This window comes from Maniola hyperantus, chromosome 28 (genome assembly GCF_902806685.2).
Source record: "Maniola hyperantus chromosome 28, iAphHyp1.2, whole genome shotgun sequence".
NCBI classification, from domain to species: domain Eukaryota; kingdom Metazoa; phylum Arthropoda; class Insecta; order Lepidoptera; family Nymphalidae; genus Maniola; species Maniola hyperantus.
In genome coordinates this window covers 1,784,714-1,811,160 of record NC_048563.1, presented here as the reverse complement: position 1 = coordinate 1,811,160, position 26,447 = coordinate 1,784,714, and the positions used below count along the sequence as shown (strand labels likewise).

Sequence of the window (26,447 nt, the reverse complement as noted above, 5' to 3'; positions counted from 1 at the left end):
ATCCGAAATAATTTAATATCCATAACCGTAACCGAAACCGATATGTTTTACCAATATCCATATCCGTATCCGGATCCGAAATTATATATCCCTAGTTCAGAGTCTCGGAGATCGGCAGTCTAAAAACAATATAGGTTGCCTAGTTTTTTAAAATAGCAATGTTACAAAACAGAGAGTTCACTACTATATTATCATCATCATCAACGAATAGACATCCACACCACAGCACAGCTGGACTCTTGGGGTTATTCCCGTTGCGGTTGAGTCACACCCCCTGAGTATTAGTGTGACTCAACGGGAATTTTTCCCGCTGAGCCACACCTAGGTGCCTACACATTGCGTGTGGAACAAGTGTTGCCTGAATATGCACTTTTCCGGGGTGCTGAATTTGATAATTACATTTTATTTTCAAATCCAAGATGGCGAAAATGAAATTTTTCACACTGTTACTCACGGGGGTGCGACTCAACGGGAATAACCCGACTGTTGAGGGAGTTACCACACGCTACGGTCTTACGCCGCCGCCATCCATCGGCTCCCGCAGAAACGTATGATGTCATCTGTCCACCTAGCCTAGAGGGAGGCCTGCCAACGCTGCGCTTTCCGGTGCGAGGTCGCCATCCCAGCACCTTGGGACCCTAACACCTATCGTTGTTTCGAACAATATGCCCTGCCCATTGCCACTTCAGCTTCGCAACCTGTTGAACTGTCAGTTCTCAAATCACCTCATTTCTGATTTGATCATGTAGATAATTTTTTATGAGGATTATTAGTGTCAAACAAACTTTACCTCTTATATTATATAACTAGCTTATGCCCGCGACTTCGTCCGACAAATTTCAAATCCCATTTTTACCCCTTTACGGGTTAAATTTTGAAAAATCCTTTCTTAGCGGATGTCGGACATAATAGCTATCTGCATGCCAAATTTCAGCCCGATTCATCCAGTAGTTTGAGCTGTACGTTGATAGATCGAAGGACAAGGATAAGGCCGGATTTTTTCGAATTTCTGTTTAAACCGTTTTTTGACGAAAATTGGTACAGAGGTAGCTTGCATCACAGAGAAAGGTAGGCTACCTACTTTCTGTCCCGGAAAATCTAAGAGTTGCCACGGGAATTTTAAAAACACGGAAAGAAGTTAGTATAGCGCTCTCTGTTCCGTAATTCCATACAAATGACAGAGACAAAAACCTCAGTGGGCGTTCACAAACGCAACTATTTTTGAATTGAATTAGGAGTGTTTTTTTAAAACATTTTGAAATATAATGGACAATTCTATAAATCTAAATTAAAAGTAAAATAAAACAACCAAAATAAATTAAATTAAATCTAAAACCTCATCGAGACCACTGCAGCGAGGCATTGTATTGTACCCAAGATGCTGGCAGCATTACCCCTTTGGATGGCCAAACTAATTCTTTGACCAAGGTAGCTGCCAGCTCTCGGGTCCCCGGTTGAATCGACGATAACCCTTTTCGAAATTTTCTCAAAAAGAGGAAATTTGAAAAGGGGTTATTAATTTCAAAATTGAGTTCGAATGTTTTTTTGATTTTGTCACAGTCATTTGTATGGGATTAGGTACGCAACAGAGAGCGGTACTAACTTATTTATGGATATAGTATAGTAATCTAGATATAAGAGATAAGTAAAAATAAAACAAGTATAAAATTAAAAAAATTAATTCATTTTAATAAAACTTTAGTAATATTTTGTAAAACAGTACTGTCGTCCAACACTACAGTTATATGGAAATTCTTAGTAGCACGCAGGCCCAACTAGCATTCATAACTGGAAACAAAGAAAAATACACCATTAATACTGGCAAGAAAGAAAACCAATCCATTTTTTGAATTGAATTTCATGATTGTGTAACAGTGTGACTCAACGGGACAACTATTTTTAAAAATTCCCGTTGAGTAACAGTGTTACACACGGTGACTCAACGGGAATAACCCAATTCTAAGTTGACCTAGAATCATGAAAGGCTACATGCCTTATTATAGCATTTCTAAGTAGGGAAAAATCTGAAAACCGTGAAATAGTAAATAGATTAATATTAGATGGCGCTGTCCGTATTTAACTTGCAGTGTTGCACATAAGTGCAATGGTACGGTACCCTTCGTGTGCGAGTCAGACTCGGACTTAACCAGTTTTTAGGGTTCCGTACCTCAAAAGGAAAAACGGAACCCTTATAGGATCACTTTGTTGTCTGTCTTTCTGTCGGTCTGTCAAGAAACTTACAGGGTACTTCCCGTTGACCTAGAATCATGAAATTTGGCAGGCAGGTAGATCTTATAGCTGACATTTGGGGAAAAATCTGAAAACCGTGAATTTAGGGTTAGATCACACAAAAAAAATTAAATTGTGGTCATGAACTAATAATTAGTATTTTCAATTTTCTAAGTAAGATAACTATATCAAGTGGGGTATCATATGAAAGGTCTTCACCTGTGCATTCTAAAACAGATTTTTATTTATTTTTATGTATCATGTATGTTTTTGAATTATCCTGCAAAATGTCGAAAAAATACGACTGTAGTACGGAACCCTCATTGCGCGAGCCTGACTCGCACTTGGTCGGTTTTTTTTTACAGAAAAAAAAATGTTAGAAAAAAAAAGATACATCAGATTCGACGAATATCTCACCTCATTCAATAGCAGAAGCATCCAAACTAACATTAACATAACTGGCCCCCATGTTCTCCCTATGACGCGCTGACACCACATGCCGTTTGGCATTCTCTCCCTCCTCCAAATCCCCCTCACAAACCCCACATTTCAGCTTCCCAAACTCATAATAATCATACTTGTTCCTTGCCAACATATTCACATTGTGTTTCAACTCCAAATAAAATCGAAAAACGCTTTCCGCGGATGGCTTCTGCTCAAAATGCTCAGCATACACCAAATGGGCCAATAACGCTCGAATAGAATTAAAGACACTTTTACAAGGAACACAGTTAAATATAACGCCGTCTTTATGTAAAACGTAGTTGCCTTTCATATAAACAGCGATCACATCGCCTTTGTTCGCTTTCGTTTTGGTTTCCACTATCAAATTCTGATGATTTATATCGTTCAAGACATGCTTCACAGCGTCAGAAATTTCTGGGAAACTCTCCTCGCACAAATCGCATTTAATTCCGTCGGTTGCAGAAATTTTGTGCGATGCTAGAATTTTTTCATCGCAATCCGGGTATAACGCTGTACAGATTAGTTTGGAAATGGTTTCGATGTGTTTTGGACTGTCGAAATGGTCGACAATCGCCGCGAATGACGGCAAAGCAATGTATTCAGGGCAAATGGAACAAACGTAGAAATTCCCGAAACTAGCAAAGTACTCCGCTGGGCGGCACAAATTTTTGTAGAGCAAAGAAAGTTTGTGAGGTGCCGCGTTGCGCAAATGCTTTTTCTGACGAATATGGTTGAAGAGGACCTGTCTAGGACCTTTCAAAGTCATGTCGCAGCACGAGCAATAGTTCGCGATCTTGCTGGAAGGTCGAATAAAGTTTTCGATGACAACATGATCGCGATTGTTCAAAGGTTTGCCAACGCTCGCTAAAAATTTCGCCCAATCCAAATTTTTGGGGCCCCATTCATCTGGCACTGGTCCATCTGGATTATTGGCCTTTATTTTACGATACAATTTATCTGATAGCCGTCCCAAATGATTTTCATCGAGTATATGCATCACTATACTGTCATGTGACTCGATATAACTTTTACACAATCCACAGTTCAATCCATTAGTATCAGTGATACCATGATTAAGTAAAAACTTAAAGTTTATATCCTTTATTTTTTCGATGGGAGAATCTTCCTTTGTAAAGGGAATGTGTTTATCCGATTGCAAAATACAAGAGAGGTTGTGTATGTGTGTTTCACTAAACACATGGTTCAGAACACTGTCATAACGGAATCTTAAAGTATAATATTCGCAGGCCATACAGAAAAATGCAAGTTTTCCTGTACGATCGTCAACTAAAGTTAATAGTTTGTGATTCATCAGTAATTTAATGATTAGGTTCTCGATTGGTCCGTAATATCTATATTTCTTCATTTGATTTTTAACCGGTCTTTCGGGGGTTTGCTCGTTTTCGTCGTTTTCAAAATTCTTGTTGGTGTCAACGGAAAAGTTTTGGTTAACATTGTCTTTTATACTCATAATTATTGGTGCTACAGAACTTGTTAATGGAGAGAAATCTATGACAGCAATCTCTTTGCATAGCTTATCATACAATTGCTGGTAGAAACGGATAGCAGCATCAATACTTCCTTCAGAATTATCTGGCAGGTGTCTTATTAGACACGTCTCGAGCTTTCCTATGAACATTTTATCAAGCTTCTCCATAGGTTTGACAAGTTGTATGATTTGTTCGATACTCTGCCCAGCATTTTCCCCCCCTCCCATGGCGGACAGACGTCTGGACATCTTAGGAAGAAGCACAGGCTCAGCCACATCAATACTCTCTCTTTTCAACTTGGGTAAATGCACGTCTAAACTAAAATGTTTCTGCAAGGACTCCATCAATGGCTCCTCATCGTTCAACTCAATTTCAATATCACAATCAGTACATATATGGACTTGTTTAGCATTTTCGGAAATAAAGAACTCAGTTTTGAGTAATTCAGGCACTTCGCTGACTGGAAGACTGTTAAAGCGCTGCCTTTGCAGGCTAGACTTTTTCTCAGTAGTAAAAATGAACTCAACTTCGACTCCTTCACGTTTCGTCAAAAAAATCTTTCGGTGTGTGTCATCCAAGTTCTTCAAATAGCGTAATACGACCTTGTTCTGCTGTGTAATAGGATGGTTCATGACGTAGTGGAAATGGTTAGCCAGTCGTTTTATGTCATCTAGTTTTCTGAATGACAATACAGTCAGTTCAGAGACACTTTTACATAATTCCTCGATTTCTCGATTATCCACGTCCTTTGAATCGGACATTTTGTTCAAAAAATTGTGTGTACAAAACAATAAAATAATAATTATATTTATGTACACTGATTTTTAAAAATCTTATCAATAAAAAGACCTATCTCGATTTAAGAGAATAACAGTCACTTTACGACATTCTTCATGTGATGTAGGTAAATAACGTCACAAATCAAAATATAAATGTGTGACGCTTTTTGATGTTTAATTTTGTTATAATGGATGGTTGCCCGTACGGTGATATCCAAATTTGTGCAATTTTAGAAAATTCCTGGAAGAGGTTGATTTTCGAATTTTTTTGAATTAAGCCTGTATTGATCTGAAGAAGACTATCACCGCATTTCAAGATCTGAAATGATAGAAAAAAAACCACTTTAAAAAATAAATATTCCTCTACTAATCCCTACATCAGGAAAACATCGTGAGGAAGCCTGCATACCTAAGAGTTCTTTATAATGTTCTCAAAGGTGTGTATAGTCTGCCAATCAGCACTTGGCCAGTGTCGTAGACTATGGCCAAAACCCCTTGTCATTCAGGAGACCCGTGTTCCGTAGTGAGCTGGTGACGGGTTGATCATGATTATGAGTTTGTTGTGGGCTCTTCTCAGACCTGGGCGCGTTTGGAACCCTCGTAGCTTTAGTTTTAAGTTTGCGTAATAATTATCACCACTATATCTTACAAATCCAACATCTGACCATCAAAAAGAGTTATTAATTACCTATTTTGAATAAATCATTTGACTTTTGACTTTTATGATTATGAAAATACAGAGTTCATTGAACCATAAATATCACACTGATAAAAATAATCATTCAAATATGATAGTTGATATATAAATAGTTAATTGATAGATTAGTAGTAGTAGATATGAAGCTTTATTGCAACACTAGCAACCCACCTCGGCTTCCCACGTGTGGCTTATCACAATTTTCGTAGGGATCTCCAATTTATAATTGAAAGAATTTTCAAAATCGGTTCAGTAGTTTTAGAGATTACCCCCTACAAACAAACTTACGAACTTTACGTCTTTATAATATTAGTATGGATAACACAGCACATACTTAAAAATAAAAACAAGAAGGAAAAAAATTGTGTAGGGTGCAACCTAAACATATGAAGCTAGCAAACACTAGGAAAAAAAAAAACGTAGCTGTTCATTCTCGTCCAACAGAGCAAGGCAAAAAAAAAAAAAAAGAAAGTAAGCCATGTCAGCTATAAAAGGTCTCCGATCATCATGTCGGGGGACAAAAAGCGGACATACAAAAAAAAAACACTAGGAAAACAGAAACATAGTATACAATAGTTTACATATTATATGCTGCAATATCCATACTATCTATAGTCTATACTAATATTATAAATGCGAAACTGTGTCTGTCTGTCTGCTAGCTTTTCACTGCCCAACAGTAAAACCGAATTTGATGAAATTTGGTACAGAGACATGGGATAGGATGGTACATCCCGGGGACGGACATAGGCTACTTTTTATCCTGAAAAATCAAAGAGTTGCCACTGGATTCTTAAAAGACCAGCCGTTTAACCGATTATTATGAAATCTGGCACAGAGGTAGCTTCCTACCCGGAAATTACCATAGGCAACTTTTTATCAAAGAGTTCCCATGGGACTTAAAAAAACTAAATCCACGCGTACCAAGTCGCGGGCAACCTCTAGTATATACATATATTGACAATATACATATTAAGATTTAAGCTTTTTTAAAATCCCGTGGGAACTTTGATTTTCCTAGAGTAAAAGTAGTAGTAAAATAAATAAATTAGCTTAACATGTAGGCCTCTAGTAGTAGTGTAAGATACGCAGACGAAGTCTCGGGTTAAAGCTAAAGTAGGGTAAATAGTGGGTGTAGCCAACCAACAACAGGTATTGAGTATTAATATTGAGTAACACTATAATCTATACTTATAATTATATAATATATTATCATAGTCACACTTTGACATAATGCGTAAGTAAGAATTATTTTCCTTATATCAAATAAGATGGATTTTAGTATGTAGGTAAATCTCATTATATTGTGACTTAAGATTTGTATAAATTATAACCATTTAATTACCACAAAAAAGATCAATTACTCCTGTCAGATATCTAGTAATCGTATGAAAGTTGATAGACAACATTACAATAATTACTTTTATAGCATTAATTATTGAATAAACTTAAAAATACGTGGTATTTATCATGCTCACTGACAAAAGAAAACGGAAAAGTTAGGTTAGAATGATGGTGCATTTTGGTATATAAATGTCGTAACGTGATGTTTTTATACTAAAAATGTCTGGAATTTAATTAGGAATGCATAATAATTACCTGTAAATCTTGATTTTGTGCATGGCAGGTAAAAACCGCCTATATTTTTTGTACGGGCCCTCGGTGACAGTCCTGTGATGACATGATAGATGGCAATAGATTATAGAGCGGGTACAAACAACAAATTACAGTTTAAAAATAGTGTATAACTTCAACGGTTCTAAATTATTGTATAGTTTATTTTAAATAAATCTTTAAAATCATTATCATCCAATATTAGTTATTTTATATTAAATGTGTTCAATTAATAAAATTTTCATTTGAAAAATAAATAAAACCCGTGCCTCACCTTGGTTTCCATCTACCATTCATCGCACAAACTGAAATACTCTGTAACTGTACTCGTAAAATAAGCATGCAATAGAAATCAACATTTATTTGAATAGTGTCACCTTGAGTCAGTTTATTTAATCAGTTTGCTCTTTGCATGAATAATGTATTGTGTACTCATCTTTTACATTTCTTCCACGCTTCTGACAACGTGTAAATACGTGTTTAAAAACGTATTATTGAAAATTAGGTAGGTACATACTACAATTTTCACCAATCTTCTTTTAAGAAACACAGACAGACAACAAAGTGATCCTATAAGGGTTCCGTTTTTCCTTTTGAGGTACGGAACCCTAAAAATACTAGTACAGTACGCGTAACGCGACATGTACCTACATCGGCCTTTAAAATGACATTTTGGCTTGTAGAGCGTTGTCTCTGTCACTTATACCTATATGACGTTTTGTCGGTCTCAACGACAGAGACAGTGCTTTACAAATTTGCTATTTCCTTCTAAAGGTCGATGTACAAAACTTTCGGCAGCGTACTGTACCTACTTAAACTAAAAACGCACTATAGGCTATAGGTACTTAGTATATAATATAGAATGTTAACGTCATAAAGTTATGCATAAAATAGCTTCAATTTCAACAAAAGGCATTGTACGATTTTTAACTGATTAATAATATAGTTAATATAGTTAGATCATTTAAAATGATTTCAACGGAAAATATTATGTAAAGTGTACCTAGGTACTCAATTTCAACAAAAGGCATTGTACGATTTTTAACTGATTAATAATTTAGTTAATATAGTTAGATCATTTAAAATGATTTCAACGGAAAATATTATGTAAAGTGTACCTAGGTACCTAACTAGTTACCTACTAAAAATCTTTTCGGCTTTTAACCTTATTTCTCCCAAAGATACTTTTATCTTTCCTACCAGTAACTATATGATTATTTAAGACATCAACAAAATAATATTATTGTGAAAATGTCTAAAGTGTAAAGTGTAAACGGTCAAACATGTCGACACGCCATCAATCAAATTATTGCCAAACACGTAGTTTGTTTGACAAACGCATCAAACACGACCGCAGACGATCAAATAATTTAACAAACATGTTTGACCGGTTACGGGGAACTTAAGGCCCGTTCTTTAAAACCCTCATAGATTGCGCTGTTCATGCCCTTCCAAGAAAATAATATTAACTACCTATATAATAATATCTTGTTGTAAGATATTATTATATAGGTAGTTAACCTATATAATAATATCTTGTTCACTTATTTTGCTTTATGGCAGGATTTTTAATCATAATAATATTGTTATATTATTCTTGTAGATAGCGATGCGCAACCCTAACAACTAGGTATGGGTTTCATTACAGAATGTTTGCGTAAATAATTGCTTTTACCAACTAATACCTATATTATAACTTGTTTTATTTTAGTACCAATGACTCACTTTGTAGGTAGCGGCTTACACTAAGGAATGTTATTCATTTTAAAAACCGGTATATAAATTCAAAAGTGTCATTGAAAACTGAATTAATAGTATATTTTATGGCCCTACACTAATTTGAATTTGATCATACTTCTGTGGTTTTACTTTCCCACGACCTCAGAGTCCATAACTTTTCCTCTTGTCTTGAGAACCCAGAGCCGGAAAGCCGGTTGAAAAAAAACTTGTCTTTGTGAGGCCCAAAAATGCTAGAAGCCAGAGCCGTAAAATGCCGGTTGAAAAAAAATATAAATTAAAGAATTTGTTTAAAAAGGATTTAAATCTAAAAAACTGCGTAATAAACCTTTTATTTCTGGTCGGTGTAATAAACAAATAGGTTACTTTACTCTATGTAGGTAACCCATTTATTATATGTGTTAGGCATAGATTATCTACTATATACTAGAGGTATAGTGTATTATCTATGATAAGTGTATCCTATATGTTATTGGTCTGTGTGTGTGCCTAAATGCTGTAAATTGCCTAATAACCTATTTATTATATATTCTGTGCCAAAGAGTATATAATCACTACGTTTTATGTGCTTTAAATCTAAATGCAGTAAATGGCGGAGAATAATAATATGATAGTGAGATATTGAAGCGTATGCCGTCAGTCAATCAACGTTATCAACGACGATACAGCGTTTGCTATGCGGAATTACCTACCGGTTAAAGGAGACTATAGAGGTAAGTAGGTACATAATATTAAAGCAGTTAGGTACATCTAAATGAGTACAAACAAAATATGCATGTGGAAGGAAATGAAGAAAAGGTGGATGGAATGCGTGAAAGAGGATATGCGTGTAAAAGGGGTGGATAATGCGTTGACGGATGACAGAAGCGAGTGGAAGAAGACATGTGCCGACCCCACATGATATAGTGTGGGATGAAGACAGGAAGAACAAGTTCATGCTCACGAAACAATGGTTTTTTATCTAAAAGTATTTTGTTCACATTGAAATTTTTTTTCAGGTTGGTTAAACAATACCACTACAATGCATACATAATTATTTTACATAATTCATTATTTATTAGAATTGTATAAGACATATTGGCTTATTACAGAAATACCACAAGGATACAACTAGTGATTAGTTTAATAAGTTGAACAAAACACCAAGATGGAACAAGCCAGTGACTCTGCCGATTGTGATTACCCCCTAGAACTTAAGGAGGAAATGTTAGATGCCTTAGAGATATACAAGAATGGTGTACCCAAAGAAGAGTTAGCCAGCACTAGTGTACAGTTGAACTCTACAGAGTTAGACCAACAAATTGTCAACATAATGACACTTAATTCTGAAACTATTTTGAGCAAAGAAATTGCTGAATTACTTAAATCTGAAGTTATGGAAACAATTACTGTTTGTGACACAGATGTATGTATAGCATGTTTGTTTTCTTAGGCTGAGATCTATAGAGCGCACTTTGACTTTGCTCAGACTTAAGATTGAGTTAAAACGAGACAGATTTATGTGAGAGATATAGCTCCGTCTCATTTTAACTCTAAGCTAAGTCAGAGTGTGCTCCATAGATCTTACCCTTAGTGATAACTACATAATTGATTCCCTGCAGCAGCAATTTTCGAATTTGCCTAAACAATAAACATCTATCCATATCCATACTTAATATTATAAATGCGAAAGTGTGTCTGTCTGTCTAGCTGCTAGCTTTTCACGGCCCATCCGCTTAATCCATCTCTCAGGCTTGGATCATTTCACAGACAGATATAGGCTACTTTTTGCCAGAAATTCAGACTTTCCCTTTAAAAACAAATCCATGCAGATGAAGTTTGCAGACATCATCTAGTATATTATTATGAAATTATAAACTGACAGTCATGTCAATGTACAACAGCTCTTGAATGAAATATTCCATGTAGGTTATCTCTAACAATCCCTTCATTCATTTGTCAAGTCGTTTTGTTGCTTGTATATTAAGTTTAGAATTTAGGTATGTAAGTATTGTTTTTTTATAATTAATTTTTAGTTACTTGACACTTTTTATTCGCGTGCGGTGTTTACCTATAATTTTATTTTATTTTCCTAATTTCTTCTTTTTAAAGAGTACCGGCCATGTTAATTATGACCAATATTCCTCTTTCCCCTCCAACTAAGCTTAAAGCTTGTGCTAGGAGTAGGTACAACAATAGTGCATGGGTGGGGTTTGAACCTCCGACCTTTCGGAATTGAGGCTAATTAGCTTGGCATTTTATCTAAGAACTTTGTATTTTTATTATTGTATTTGATGTAGATGATAAAGCTGTTGTTAAGTAAAGTTGGTGGACCAGTAGTTTGAACTGTGCATTGATAGATTAGTCAGTCTGTCAGTCAGTCAGTCACGTTTTCCTTTTATATATATCATTTTATGCACAGATATTTTGCTTTACAGGGAAAATCTCAAGCAAGTTTGGACACCAGCCGACCAGTCGTTGATGAACAAACAGTTACATCCTCAAACAAACACACATCACAAGCAAGAGGAAAGAATTCTGGCCATACAGACACCACTGAAATAGATTTGCATTGCATAAACGTGTTTGAATGTAGCCATTGTAGATACACAACTAACAAGAAGATTCATTTAATAAAACATTTACAATCAGAACACAGCACAGATCGTTCTTGCAAAGTTTGCAACTTCAAATGTGCAAATAGAGACACTCTAGTGAAGCATGTGAGGACTCACAGAAAGATATCTTTCTCGTGTCAACAGTGTGACTATAAAACTTCATTCGAAAGTACTTTTAAAAACCATGTTAGGACTCACATAGAAAAGAAACCTTATATCTGTCATCATTGTGACATTAAATGTTCAAGGAAATATAATCTCATCCAGCACATGAGGACTCACACTGTAAAAAAATCATGTATTTTTTGTGACTATAAATGTTCAAATGAAAAGATTCTTAAAAACCATCTTAGGACTCACACAGGAGAAAAATCTTATATATGTCATCATTGTAACATTAAATGTTCAAGTAAAGGTTCTCTCGTACAGCACATGAAGACTCACACGGGAGAAAAACCTTATCTATGTAATCACTGTGACTACAAATGTTCAAGATCAAATTCTCTAAAAGTTCATATAAGGAAACACACTGGGGAAAAGCCTTACCAGTGTAAATATTGCGACTGTAAATATTCAAAAAATTTCACTCTAAAACGACACATGATAATTCACACCGGTGAGAAACGTTACTTGTGTGAACACTGTGACTATAAATGTTCAACGCCAAGTTGCCTTAAAGCCCACATGAGGATTCACGCGATAAAGAAACTTCATTCCTGTACCTATTGTAACATTAAAACTACAACTGTGAGTATGCTAAAACAACACATCATGAGAGCACACACTGGCGAGAAACCTTATCTGTGTAATCATTGTTACTTTAAAACTGTATCGTCAAATAATTTGAAAGCCCATATAAGGGCTCATCATACAGGAGAAAAACCTTATGTATGTAGTCACTGTGACTACAAATCTTCAGCAGCAGGTACTGTAAAACGACACATAAAAATAGTACATGGTAAAGAAAAATCTTATCCATGTAATATGTGTGACTATAAAAGTTCAACGTCGAGTACTCTCAAAACGCACATGATGACTCACACTGGAGAGAGGCCTTATAAGTGTGAGCATTGTGACTATAAAGGCTCTCGAGCTAACCGTCTCAAAAATCACATGCGGACTCACACGGGAGAAAAACCCTATGTGTGTAATCATAATCAGTGCAACTTTAGTACTGCTTTATCAAGTAATCTTAAAGCTCACATGATGACTCACACAGGAGAGAAACCTCATAAGTGTAAGTACTGTGACTGTAAATTCTCACGACCCAGCTATCTAGAACGTCATGTGAGGACTCACACTGGACAGAAGCAACATTGTGCTCGTGGTTCGCACAAGAACGGTGTACGCAAAGAAAAGCTATCCAGCACTAGTGTACATGTTGTATCCAAAGAAGAGTTATCCAGAAGTAGTGTACATGTTGTATTCAAAGAAGAGTTATCCAGCACTAGTGTACATGTTGTATCCAAAGAAGAGTTATCCAGCACTAGTGTACATGTATCCAAAGAAGAGTTATCCAGCACTATACATGTTGTATCCAAAGAAGACTTATCCAGCACCAGTGTACATGTTGTACCCAAAGAAGAGTTATCCAGCGCTAGTGTATACTTGGACACTGCAGAGTTAGACCAACAAATTGTCAACGTAATGCCAATTAAAACTGAAACTACTTTAAGCATAGAAATTGCTGGATTACAAGAAGCTCTTAAGTCAGAAGAAGATATGGAAGCAGCTTTTTGTGACACTTATGTATGTATGGCTTGTTTGGTTTATTAGTGGTGATTACACAGTTGATTCCCTGTAGCAGATATTTTTTGGAATTTGTTAAACATCTATACTTTATTCTAATATTACTAGCTTGCGCCAGCGACTTCGTCCGTGTGGACTACACTTTCAAACCCCTATTTTACCCCCTTGAGGGTTTAATTATCAAAAATCCTTTCTAAGCGGATGTCTACGTCATAATAGCTATCTGCATGCCAAATTTCAGTCAGTTTGAGCTGTGTGTTGATAGATCAGTCAGTCAGTCACCTTTTCCTTTTATATATTTAGGTAGTAGTTTCGATAACTGCAAAGTGTCGCTACTAGATGGCATTAACAGTCACTTCAGTACTAACTGAACATACATATCACAAATTTCGTCACTGGCACCAAGGGAACCGTGGCTTAGCGGTCAGAGCGTTGGGCGCTATCCCAGGAGACGCAGGGCAGGTTCGAATCCTGCTGGTTCCGCAATTTTTGATATGTATTTAAAAATTATTTTGGTTGGTTGTCAGTTTGTCCTTTTTTGTTCAGAGATATTTTGGTTTTCAGGGTGAAACGTCACCAGCTGAAGCAAGTTTGGACGCCGACGGACCAGCCGTTGACATACAAACAGTTATGTTCTCAAACAAACACACATCCCAAGCAAGAATGAAGAAGTCTGCCCATACAGACACTACTGATTTCCATTGCAAAAACGTGCTTGAATGTAAGCATTGTAAATACGCAACTAACAAGAAAATTCATTTAATAAAACATTTACAATCAGAACACAGCAAAGGTCGTTCTTGCAAAGTTTGCAACTTCAAATGTGCAAATAGAGACGCTCTAGTGAAGCATGTGAGGACTCACAGAAAGAAATCTTTCTCGTGTAAACAGTGCAACTATAAAACATCAAAATCAAGTGCTCTTATAGCCCATGTAAAGACTCACACAGGAGAAAAACCTTACATCTGTCATCATTGTGACATTAAATGTTCAAGTAAATATAATCTCATCCAGCACATGAGGACTCACACAGGAGAAAAACCCTTTGTATGTAATTACTGTGACTACAAATGTTCTAAATCAAGTGCTCTAAAAGTTCATCTAAGGTCACACACTGGGGAAAAGCCTTACCTCTGTAAATATTGTGAATATAAGTGTTCAAAAAATTTTACTCTAAAACGACACTATATGATGGCTCACCCTGGTAAGAAACATTATTTTTGTGATCACTGTGACTATAAATGTTCAACGCCAAGTTGTCTTAAAATTCATAAAAGGACTCACACTGTAAAAAAATCTCGTGAGAAATCATGTAATTTTTGTGACTTTAAATGTGCATATGAAAGTATGCTTCAAAACCATGTTAGGACTCACACAGGAGAAAAACCGTATATCTGTCATGAATGTGACTTTAAAAGTTCAAGTAAAGGTGCTCTCACACAGCACATGAAGACTCACACTGGACAAAAACCTCATGCATGTCATCTCTGTGACTACAAAAGTTTAAGATCAACTGCATTAAAAATTCATCTAAGGACTCACACAGGAGAAAAAGCTTACCAATGTAAATATTGTGACTATAAATGTGCAACAAATTTTACTCTTAAACGACACGTGATAACTCACACTGGTGAGCTACTATCATGTATCCATTGTAATTTAAAATTTACAACCGTAAGTGATCTAACACAACACGTCATGAGAGCACACACTGGCGGGAAACATTATCTGTGTAATTACTGTTCCTATAAAAGTTCATCGTCAACTAGTTTGAAATTCCACATAAGGACTCACACCGGAGAAAAACCTTATGTATGTAATTATTGTGGCTACAAAAGTTCAATATTAACTACTCTAAAACGACACATAAAAATAGTACATGGTAAAGAAAAATCTTATCCATGTAATATGTGTGACTATAAAAGTTCAACGTCGAGTACTCTCAAAACCCACATGATGACTCACACTGGAGAGAGGCCTTATAAGTGTGAGTATTGTGACTATAAAGGCTCTCGAGCGAACCGTCTCAAAAATCACATGCGGACTCACACGGGAGAAAAACCCTATGTGTGTAATCATAATCAGTGCAACTTTAGTACTGCTTCATCAGGTAATCTTAAAGCCCACATGATGACTCACACAGGAGAGAAACCTCATCCGTGTAAATACTGTGACTGTAAATTCTCACGAGCCAGCTATCTAGAACGTCACATGAGGACTCACACTGGTGACGAACTTCATTTGTGTAATCGCTGTGACTTTAAATGTTCATCGTCAAGTAATCTTAAATTCCACATGAGAACTCACACGGGAGCGAAACAATATGATTGTGAACTTTGTGACTACAAATGTTCAACCAAAGGTATTCTAAGGAGCCACATGAAGACTCACACTGCTGACAAATCTTAGTTTTGGAAGTATTATGACTAGGGTTTGAGATAAATCTATTTTCATACATTGCTTGTAATAAAAAAATTTGATTTCAATAACCACAAACACTAAAAAGTAAAAAATAATTTAATTTACAAGAACACATGTAATTATTATTTATAATGGAAATCACTTACGGTAGTTTAAACGCTAAAACACATATATTATGTACAAACATGAGTTAATGTGGTTCTTTAATAATCTGTTTTGGAGCCTTATTGGACGTGTACGACACTATTGGAGTGCCGGATTAGTGAGATTGTATTATGACGTTGAGAATTCACACGTAAGAGAAACTAATCTTGTAAGCAATAATGTGAATAAGTTTCTTCTTTGTTAATAATATGTATAAGTCCCGCAAATTGCTATTCCGCTGGAACCATGTCTCATTAACATTGAAATGCCTTCATTTTGACGTCAGCCGAAATAAAAATTTACTAAACTGCTTGCTGACTAAAATGACGGCCACGCGCATTAGCAATTTGCGGGACTTATAAAATAAATACTCGTAGTAGAAAGTAAAATTGGATGTTATTATTAAGATCATGGTAGTTTTATTTATGGTGACCCACTTTTAAGCTACTTTATCAAAGTACCTATAGAACCTACGCGGCAGGTGAAGATCGCAATCGGGGTATGAGCCCGTGGGGCGTATCTCGACAAGTGTAGTATTGACAATATTTTAAAGGATTTTATTAGATCGCTTACAAAAACAAATGAAGGTGCTAGTTCAGATGATTACAGGAAGGTACTGATAAGATACCACAAAAAGAATCCTGTATTTTTTAATAGTTTGCAATGCATTTATTGCAAATACACGTTGTAACCAGAACGCTAGCAAAAACTTAGCGTTATTGTTATACTACCTACACATAATCCAATACCAAAAACCATTTGCCTAGTTTTGTATTTTTAGTGATTTAGAATTTTCAATTTTCAAACGCAATGTATAGCGTGCAAAACTCCGAGTGACCTACTTTCCCAACTCTAAGCTCTAACGTCCGTCAGTCAGACGTTTTATTTGCAATTTATCGTAAACTTTACAAAATTATAGGTAGGATTTAATTGTTTTTTTCGCGGTATCATATCAGTAATCATCAGTAGGTACAACCATCTGTCTTCGTTTTTGCCAGCGTTGGTTACACCCTTTATAACATCTGACGCGTGGTAATGAATGAACGTTGCGTAGATAGGTGCCACGTCGTAGGCGGGGCATTGACCCCGAGTTTTGCACCTATACATTGTTGGCACAGAGTAGATCAGAGAGGAAGCTTCATACAAGAGACCCGTTGTAGATATACTTCAAGTCTAAAGTGAATAGACATCTTCTAGGCAAGCGCGCTCCATCTTAGGCTTTATCATCACTTGCCTATGATGGCAGCCAACTGCTAGGTCTATAAATTAAAAAAAAATACTCATAGCGCAACTCACACAGCTCTCACCGAAGACGGTTCACGGACGCTCCGTCTATGGGCCAAACTGGTTTGCTCGCTCAGTTATGGGGGGCCATCTAGGAGGGAACGCCCCGCACACCCGCATAGCCCCCGCGCTAATACTGTGCGGGGGCTATTTGGTCCCCCCGCCTCACCCCGATTGTCATCTCAACCTGTCGCGGTCTATAGGAATATTGTTGAATTTAGAAGAAATAAAAGATGGTAAAATGCTATAATACACTGTATTTTTTATTTCAATCTTGAAAATTAACAATTATTATTAATACCATACATAGTAGCATAAACAGTACAATTCTTACATTGATGTGCCTCCGGAAAACATACAGCATTTATGTATGAAGAAGCAATTATGTACTCACCGCATATATGCGCGCTTCATCCATAAACATGTATATTCCTATGCAATAATGTAGTTTACCTTACCGGATATAGGGGCGCTAGTGTCTCACCCAGCAAGGCAGTGAGCCGCTGCCATCTTGGATGTCATAGCGTTGTGTACTTTCGCCGCGTGCGCGTCGAATCTAAAATTATATCGTTAATCCGTCTTCCTTTGCAAAAAAATTATTTTCAATAAGTGCAATAAATGTGATAATACGGTGATCATGATATATATTTTCTTATTATTTCGTAATATTACCGTGGGGACATTTTGGTTGGACCCCACGTGCGCGAACAATGTCGATAGGCTACGTAAGCTAATCGATCTGGTGTTTCGCGCTTATTGGTGCCTGAGAGGGCTCTTGAAAAAGGGGATACCTCGACATCCAGCAGCGATTCAAGCAACGAGCAGGATTGAGAGTGACTCCCGAGAGAAACGGCGAGAAATTACCAGGTAACGATCGATCCTCGGATCGATGCGTTATACAACCAGGTGAGTTTTCTTACATATCTTATAATGCATTAACCATATTGTGTATCTAATGCAAATGAGATGCTAATTGAGAAACCAAATTAAACAAATGGCGATTTGGTTGACGAACGTGTCGACACCGACACCGAAATCTAAATCTGGATCTAGGTTTCTTTAATACAAATTTTGGCGAGGAAAAGTCCCAATGGTTACCTATAATCGGTTATTGAATCTATTTATTTTATGTACAAAGTGAATTGAGTGCAATTTAAATTTTACGCCAGTGAATCGAATGATAACATTTTATCTCGCCCACGTGGCGAGATGTTGGTTATAACAAGACATTGGTTAAATTGCTCATTTAAAGGGGTTTCGTAAACTGAAAATAACGGAGAACTGTACTCACTAAACAATAGCTAACACTTATTTGGCCCCACTGAGGACATCATGGCCGTTACCACCAATGCTTTATTATACCAAACAGAACTCAGTTAAGAATCCAGATACCCCCTTTAATAAATGACTGAAACATTCAGATGATAAAGTCGCCCTTTGGTCTAAGTATCTCCTGCATTTTTATTCTTTTGAATATAATGATTAGCAATAAAGATGGTCAAATAAATAAATAACATTCAGCAAATCATCTTTGTCTTAAAAATTATCAGAACAAACTTTACAAATTGTTTGGGTAACAGGCGAATGTATAGCATAATATATTATGTAAGGCGCAGGAGATGAATATCAGACAGAATTTTCATGGAGATGTTTATTTTAAATACTCTAAGGAAATTGTGGATACGGTATTTGCATATGTCAAAAGTGAATGGTTTCTCAGTGATGGCTGAATGGAGGGTCTTCCACTGGAAGCCTCTCGGACCTCACATATCTGATATGTGAGGTCCGCACCCTTTGTTAGTTTTGGGTGTGATAACCATTTTAAATTATTGATTAAGCTGGAAAAGTACGTCAAATCATTGTGACGTCACATGCCAGTGTTTCATGGGGCCTCGCGTGCTGAGCGTGTGTTTTAACGCTTTATAGGATACTGATTTGACTAGTTGTCAAATACCGGATTGGCCTTTAACAATAGTGACGAGGTTCTTTTTGGATAAAGCAACACTCACTGCGTTTATGCAATCCCCTGGTGGCCCATATTTATAAATATTACAGCTATAAATGCCTACAATCGAAAAACCTATCCAACACAATATGTTACAGGTTATGTAATGACATTCTAATATCGTTGGCAAGCTTTTGGTGCAAATAGTTTTTGTAAATGTCAATTACGGTATTTCGAATACCCTAATACAAGAAACTACCCCCGGTAATGCCCACAAAACAAATAATGCAACATGCAACCTGGTCACCTGTCACGACTTAAATGACACAAGAATTACTGGACCAAAACTAGTAGAAGTGGTTCACAAGGAAATGCCCAGTTTTATCTCCGAGCTTTTTCTGCGGAAGGAAAACGTTGGATCGATGCGTCTGATTTTCGACCCTCGAGAACGAAACAAATTTGTGAAACAAAACTATCCCGTCTGATTTGTCATACCGGTTCGTAGCTTTCTACAACAAAAGTTGGACAACCTGTCTAATTTTTGGGTCTGGCGGCAGCGCCCCACCTGTAACATGCTCGGTTGCGGAAACCTTGCATGCGAAGGAATGTCGAGTGCTAGTCTACCTAGACGACTTCCTTCTGGTCAATCAAGACCAATCCAAGTTATGTCTTCAGGCTGCGGAAGCCGTGAGGCACTTGGAACTTCTGGGCTGGCAATTCTGGTCAACTAAGACCAATCCAGGTTATTCCTTCACGCTGCGGAAGCGTGAGGTCCTTGGAACTTCGGGGCAGGGGGATCAATTACCAAAAGCCAACGTCCATACCATGTTGAAGACACCGGTTCTCGTCCGATCACCGAAGTTAAGCAACATCGGGATCAATTACTAAAAGTCAATTCTAACACTCACACAAGACCTACAATACCTGGGTATTCGTTGGCAAACTATAAGAAAATTCAATGTTCTTGCCCATAATAAAGAGTAAAAAACTATCAACGAGACCTTTGAGAGAATTATTACTGAAAATATCTGAAATCACTCTTCACGAAATGCAACGGTTGCTAGGACAGTCAGACTTCGCCAGTTTAGTAACTCCCAGAAGCAGACTACATTCTGATCAGACCCAAATACGCCTCAAACGTTTCGATAATATGTTTTAGACTGCTGAATCCACAATCGTGGAACAGGGAATGACATGGCGGCGCGGAACCACATGTCTCAGGCTGCCAATATGTACACCTAAAACCTGCCATCCACTGCTTGGCGAATAATGCCTCTGATTGGCTTTTAGTGCCCAATTAAACGGGAAATTAATGCCAGAAACTTGGTGAGTGCATCAAAAATGATAGCACAGCAATAGAAGGAACTTTATGCAGTTATAGTGGCAATTGAAGACAGCACAAGAACTCTGTAAAAATCGCAAGTCTTAGTTCAATCGAACACTCATTCGTTCACTCACTCGTTCGTTCTAACGTTCATTTTAATGAACAAAGTCGTGGGTTTTACTGATTCTAACAATCGAACTCCCGCACATAACAGATTACATTATTGGCTCAAGGCTGTCACGAGGAAAACCTCCCACAGAGTGTCATCTTTTCCCTCAAGCGCCGTCCGAGATCGATTTGGTTGCAGCACAACAGATTACTGTAGTAGGGAATAAAGATGGTGTGATGTCTTTATCGACTGCAAAGATTGATCAGCAAGTTATAGATGCTTTCAACAGGTCATTGAGACATCAATTTAGCATGGGTGTTTTCTTCTCCAAACTAATTGCCAAAAGTACTGACTTACTTGAACAAGTGCAGCTGGGGTGTACTTAAATGTGGCACGTGAAAGACCTTTGGGCTTCAAGATTTGAAAGCAGAGCTCAAATGAACTATAGAACCTATCAGGGACTCTGATAGATGTCACGACATTACAGTGTCCACCAGACATTTACACGGAAGCTGAAAAAATTGAGGATGGGTGCCCAAATAAAGGAGTAGTCTATACGAGAAGTAAAGAACAGGTGCTTGTTGGAAGCAATTTTTGTCCTACCTACCTACCAGACATCAAAAATGGTTAAACTGGTACGAAACCTGGTGGCGGTTAACTTTCTATGATCCACATGTGGACACTAGGCAATTATTGACGTGGCTAAACTCAAAATTACTAAACCATTTATCATACAGGACCTTAAGGTAGAGCTCAAGCGCTAACTACAGAAGCTCTCATTTAAGCACACACTTCCCGAGATATCTAGACGAACCTATATGGACAATTGTTGCCCTGGAACGAAGGGTTGACAACTGAAAGTCTGTGTCACCGGGAAAAATATATTATATACTTTATTTGGCCCAAAGACTGACACTCACTCTTAACATAAATACGGATGGACACTTTCAAAACATAATAGTATAACAGAAAACAATTCTCTATTAATGTACTAGTATACTACAGTAGTACTACATGTATGTCTTTGACACAGGAAAATAGGTCAAGCAGAATGAAGTTAAGAATTTAAATATATTGTAATCTTTTTATCACCAACTGTAATGAAACTGAAGCCGCATCACGTACTGTAATAGATCACTGGAACAGTTCAGTTCTTAAGCAATGTGGCAGCATTCCTGTATCCCCAGGGATTCATCAGTGGATCAACAGTAGTTTCTTTGGGGACAGATAACCAATCAATGGACGATATACTCGTATCTCGTGGTAACTGGAAATTACCAGACACTCTTGTTGAAATCATTATTGCCCGGAGGAGATCTCAAAATAACTGAAGCTTATTTTTCAATATAATCATTATATGGTCCGGTTTGAGTTTTAGTAATCCTTATCAAAATTACAGACATAAATCATTTAAATTGTTTGTCTTTTAGACATTATATTTTAACTTATTAACCCTGGTTAGAAATAACAATAACTTTAATAGGTGACAATGAATGAAGGGGACGTGGTTATATGATCTAACTTAACGATTAATATTTTTGTTATTCAATTGACAGATTAACTCCCTTTGATTCATCATAGCGTTGTGGGTAATACATTTCACCAGCAGATAACAAACACGTCTTCATACATAAATGCTGTATGTTTTCCGGAGGCACATCAATATGACGGTTTTACATTACAATAAAACCGATATTATGTGCCGAGAGGGAAAACATACAGCATTGCAGGAACTTCTTCCTGGTGAAGACTATGACATCCAAGATGGCAGCGGCTCACTGCCTTGCTGGGTGAGACACTAGCGCCCCTATATCCGGTAAGGTAAACTACATTATTGCATAGGAATATACATGTTTATGGATGAAGCGCGCATATATGCGGTGAGTACATAATTGCTTCTTCATACATAAATGCTGTATGTTTTCCCTCTCGGCACATAATATCGGTTTTATTGTAATGTAAAACCGTCATATTAATAATATGTCATGTTATTTTCATTTCATGTTATAAGTCCCGCAAATTGCTAATGCGCGTGGCCGCCATTTTAGTGACGTCAGCACTAGACTGAAGTTTCGAGCTGATGGTATAGTTTTATTTCGGCTGACGTCAAAATGACGTCATTTCAATGCTAATGAGACATGGTTCCAGCGCAATAGCAATTTGCGGGACTTATACGACTAACGAGCAAAATAGAATCGTCTACGTTTAAGATTATTGTCCGTTACTCTGGTTCTCCTACGATCTCCCTTTATTTCTGATTTGATGACGTAGAGAAACTCCAAGCATAACTCTATCGCTTGCTGAGTGACTGAGCTTTTTTGAGACCCACAGTTAGCGACCACGTCTCAGATCCATGTCATCACTGGCAAGTGGCAATATGCACTGTTCGATGATTTTGATCTTGAAGCACTGCTGGCCGATTGCGGAAACTGCATCAATCATTATTACAATATAAATTGTTGTAATTGGCGGAATTTATGGTATACTTGTAGCCAATAGTGAGCGAGCGTCAACCAATCAGAGGTGATTACGATCGTAGCATGGTAGCTGTCATTCTATTCCTACTCGAGCTGATTTATTTTGGACGAATAGACATCTGTAAGCTTCCCAAACGCTGCCCAGCCGAGTTGAACTCGGCAGCTGACCTATGTCTCGAAATTGGACCTCTCTTCTTGGAATTGGATATCTGGGTTATGTTGTCTCTTTATTGTAATGGTTTTTGGTATAAATTAATTAATTAAATTAAGATTTTTCACCAGTGTGTGTTTTCATGTGTCGAGTTAGACTGCATGTTTCCGAACATTTAAAGTCACAAAACTTACAGGAGTGTGGTTTTTCTCCAGTGTGTGTCCTTACATGATTCTTTAGACGACCCGCCCATGCAGTTTTGTAATCACAGTAACTACACACATAGTGCTTCTCACCAGTGTGTGTTATCATGTGCTGCTTGAGAGCACCTGGTTGTGAACATTTATACTCACAATACTGACACGAGAAAGGTTTTTCTCCAGTGTGAGTCCTTACATGTTTTGTTAGAGTACTCGCTGATGCACTTTTGTAGTCGCATTGATTACAAAAATAAGGTTTTTCTCCCGTGTGAGTCCGTACATGAACTTTTAAAGCATTCGACGATGAACTTTTGTAATCACAGTGATTACATAAATGAGGTTTTTCTCCTATGTGTATATTCAAGTGTCGTTTTAGAGTACTTGCATATGCACATTTATAGTCACAGTGCTTACAACAGTAAGGTTTTTCTCCAGTGTGAGCCCTAACATGAGCTTTCAAAGTATATGCAGTTGAACATTTATAGTCGCAGTGATTACATGAAAAAGGTTTTTCTCCAGTATGAGTCCTTACATGACGTATAAGAGCACTTGAATTTGCAGTTTTATAGTCGCACTGTTTACACAAAAAAGATTTATTTCTGTGAGTCCTCACATGCTTCACTAGAGAGTCTCTATTTGCACATTTGAAGTTGCAAACTTTGCAAGAACGATCTGTGCTGTGTTCTGATTGTAAATGTTTGATCAAATGAATTTTCTTGTTAGTTGTGTATCTACAATGGCTACATTCAAACACGTTTATGCAATGCAAATCTATTTCAGTGGTGTTTGTAAGGTTAGATTTGTTCGCTCTTGCTTGTGATGTGTGTTTGGTTGACGATGTAACTGTTTGTTTGTCAACAATTGGACTGCTGGTGTCCAAACTTGCTTTATCTTGAGAAGGCTTGCACTGAAATCCAAAATATCTCTATATATAAAAGGACAAACAGACAGACTAACATACCAACCTACAGTTCAAACAGCACCAGAAAAAAGTAGGAAAAAAATTCAAAACCTAAGGGGGTCAAATAGGGGTTTGGTTTTAGTGCAGTCTACATGAACGAAATCGTGAGCATAAGCTAGTACTTTTATAATATACTAGACTAGCTTATTCCCGCAACTTCGTCCTTGTGTTACACAAATTTCAAACACATATTTACGTCCTTAGGAGGTGAATTTTTGAAAATTCTTTCTTAGCGGATATCTACAGCATAGTAACTATCTGCATGCAAAATTTCAACCCAATCCGTTCAGTAGTTTGAGCTGTGCGTTGATAGATCAGTCAGTCAGCTTATCCTTTTAAAATTTGGCAAAATCAACTAAACGAAAAGTGAAAAGCTAGAAACACACTAGAATTTATAATAATATTAGACGATGCCTCCACATGGATTTAGGATTTTAAAAATCCTGTGGGAACTCTTTAATTTTCCAGGATAAAAAGTAGCAAGTTCCTTGGGATGCAAGCTATCTTTGTACGAAATTTCGTCAAAAACGGTTGAACAGATGGGCCTTAAAAGCTAGCAGACAGATACACTTTCGCATTTATAATATTAAGTATGGATTAGTATAGAGTATAGATGTTTAGGTAAATTCTCAAATTGCCCCTGCGGGAATCAAATCTGTGGTCACCACTAAGACAACAAACATGCCATACATACATCTATGTCACAAACAGTTGTTTCCATGTCTTCTGACTTAAGAGCTTTTTGTAATTCCGAAATCTCTATGCTAAGAATAGTTTCAGTTTTAATTGGCATTACGTTGACAGTTTGTTGGTCTAACTCTGCAGTGTCCATGTGTACACTAGCGCTGGATAACTCTTCTTTGGGTACAACATGTACAATAGTGCTGGATAACTCTTCTTTGGGTACAACAATGTTTTTGTACAGATCACTATCACTGTATGTCTTCAGGTCATCTAACATTTCCTCTTTAGGTTCTATGAGGTGGTCGGCATTGGTGGAGTCATTGGTTTGGTCCATCTTAGTGATTTGTTAGACTTATTAGCCTAATTACTAGCTATTTACTTGTATCCCTGTGGTTTTTCTGTAATAAACAAATATTTATTCAATTCTAATAATAATAATTAGTTTAAATAAAAGAAGTATTTTCTATCAAGAACATTTTTTTCAATTTGAACACAGTACTTATTAAAGGTACTTATGTAATAGGTAATATAAATTACATAGGTAATATAAAACAGTACCATTTTTATTTTAGTGATCATGAACTTTTATCCCACGCTATGTGGGGTCGGCATATTGTCTTCCTCCACTCGCTTCTGTCATCCGTCAACGCATTATCCACTCTTTTTACACGCGTATCCTCTTTCACACAATCCATTCTCCTTTTCTTCACTTCCTTCCACATGTATATAACTCTGATTAATTACCTACTTTTGTTGGTCTCATTTAGATGATAACTGCTTTAATAATATGTAGGTACCTAATGATGTGCATTGTGCCTCTACAGTCTCCTAACTCCTTTAACCGAGAATTCTGCATAGCAAACGCAGCATCAGGTCATATCACTCATTTTATAAGAAAACATTTGAAAACATCGATTTGCTGATAGATAAAAGCATAGATTATCTACTATTGGATAAAAGTCACTGATTGGTCACTAATATTAATATATCGCTCCCTTTTTTTCTGCGGGGCGATTGTCTAAAACCTGCATCAATCATTAGTACAATCTCAATTGTTCTGATTGGCTGAATTTGTGCGATTCTTGTTTTTTTTATTTATTTTACGGCCCTGGATGTCAGTTTTTTAAGGTCTACTAACCGAAAAATCGGTACCTAGCGTAGATAGAGTAATAAAGCTAGATAAAGGAACGTTTGCTTTCTCATTCACACTAAAAAGAGAGCACAGATAAGTTACTAATGTGATAAACAGAGATGTAACCGATTTTTTCAAGAATACATACAAGGAATGCAACTTTAGTTGCAAAACAAACCATGAGAATTCATGGCGTAATTGTATTTCTCATTAGTTATTTAATTGTTTTCACATAAAAAACGTTTAATACAAATATTG

The 26,447-nt window shown here is 36.9% G+C and overlaps 3 protein-coding genes across 9 annotated transcripts; 1 reads left to right on the top strand and 2 right to left on the bottom strand.

Moving 5' to 3' along the window:
• Positions 1 to 1,663: 1,663 nt before the first annotated feature.
• Positions 1,664 to 7,387, bottom strand: LOC117995090 (uncharacterized). Of its 2 annotated transcripts, XM_034983089.2 has the most exons (3): positions 7,260 to 7,387; positions 2,647 to 5,282; positions 1,664 to 1,788 (listed from the first exon to the last, which is right to left on the bottom strand). In XM_034983089.2, the coding sequence occupies exon 2, from the start codon at positions 4,943 to 4,945 to the stop codon at positions 2,648 to 2,650; it is 2,298 nt and encodes a 765-aa protein (XP_034838980.1). In that variant the 5' UTR covers positions 4,946 to 5,282; positions 7,260 to 7,387; the 3' UTR covers positions 1,664 to 1,788; position 2,647. The 2 variants fall into 2 exon arrangements, with proteins under 2 accessions (XP_034838980.1, XP_069364478.1); XM_069508377.1 differs by lacking the exon at positions 7,260 to 7,387 and having other exon boundaries at positions 2,647 to 5,300.
• A 2,125-nt stretch (positions 7,388 to 9,512) lies between these two features.
• LOC117995122 (zinc finger protein 845-like) lies at positions 9,513 to 16,331 on the top strand. 2 transcript variants are annotated; one of them, XM_069508346.1, is made up of 4 exons: positions 9,513 to 9,724; positions 10,103 to 10,416; positions 11,429 to 13,357; positions 13,922 to 16,331. In XM_069508346.1, exons 2-4 carry the CDS (start codon positions 10,159 to 10,161, stop codon positions 15,764 to 15,766), a joined length of 4,032 nt encoding a protein of 1,343 aa, XP_069364447.1. In that variant the 5' UTR covers positions 9,513 to 9,724; positions 10,103 to 10,158; the 3' UTR covers positions 15,767 to 16,331. The 2 variants fall into 2 exon arrangements, with proteins under 2 accessions (XP_069364447.1, XP_069364448.1); XM_069508347.1 differs by having other exon boundaries at positions 10,010 to 10,416.
• Positions 16,332 to 22,575: 6,244 nt separating this feature from the next.
• On the bottom strand, positions 22,576 to 26,058 carry LOC138404447 (zinc finger protein 180-like). Of its 5 annotated transcripts, none has more exons than XM_069508411.1 (3): positions 25,802 to 26,058; positions 25,068 to 25,455; positions 22,576 to 24,319 (listed from the first exon to the last, which is right to left on the bottom strand). In XM_069508411.1, the coding sequence occupies exons 2-3, from the start codon at positions 25,389 to 25,391 to the stop codon at positions 23,327 to 23,329; spliced, it is 1,317 nt and encodes a 438-aa protein (XP_069364512.1). In that variant the 5' UTR covers positions 25,392 to 25,455; positions 25,802 to 26,058; the 3' UTR covers positions 22,576 to 23,326. The 5 variants fall into 5 exon arrangements, with proteins under 5 accessions (XP_069364512.1, XP_069364516.1, XP_069364513.1 ...); XM_069508415.1 differs by having other exon boundaries at positions 25,170 to 25,455; XM_069508412.1 differs by having other exon boundaries at positions 25,806 to 26,058.
• Positions 26,059 to 26,447: the final 389 nt, after the last annotated feature.

Excerpts from the sequence above, each read along its gene's own strand:
- LOC117995090 (XM_034983089.2), bottom strand. The coding sequence starts at position 4,945 with ATGTCCGATTCAAAGGACGTGGATAATCGAGAAATCGAGGAATTATGT.
- LOC117995122 (XM_069508346.1), top strand. The coding sequence starts at position 10,159 with ATGGAACAAGCCAGTGACTCTGCCGATTGTGATTACCCCCTAGAACTT. Across the intron at positions 10,417-11,428 it reads TTACTGTTTGTGACACAGAT|GGAAAATCTCAAGCAAGTTT; the intron begins GTATGTATAGCA and ends TTTGCTTTACAG. Across the intron at positions 13,358-13,921 it reads CAGCTTTTTGTGACACTTAT|GGTGAAACGTCACCAGCTGA; the intron begins GTATGTATGGCT and ends TTTGGTTTTCAG.
- LOC138404447 (XM_069508411.1), bottom strand. The coding sequence starts at position 25,391 with ATGGACCAAACCAATGACTCCACCAATGCCGACCACCTCATAGAACCT. Across the intron at positions 24,320-25,067 it reads CAACTGTTTGTGACATAGAT|TGCAAGCCTTCTCAAGATAA; the intron begins GTATGTATGGCA and ends TTTGGATTTCAG.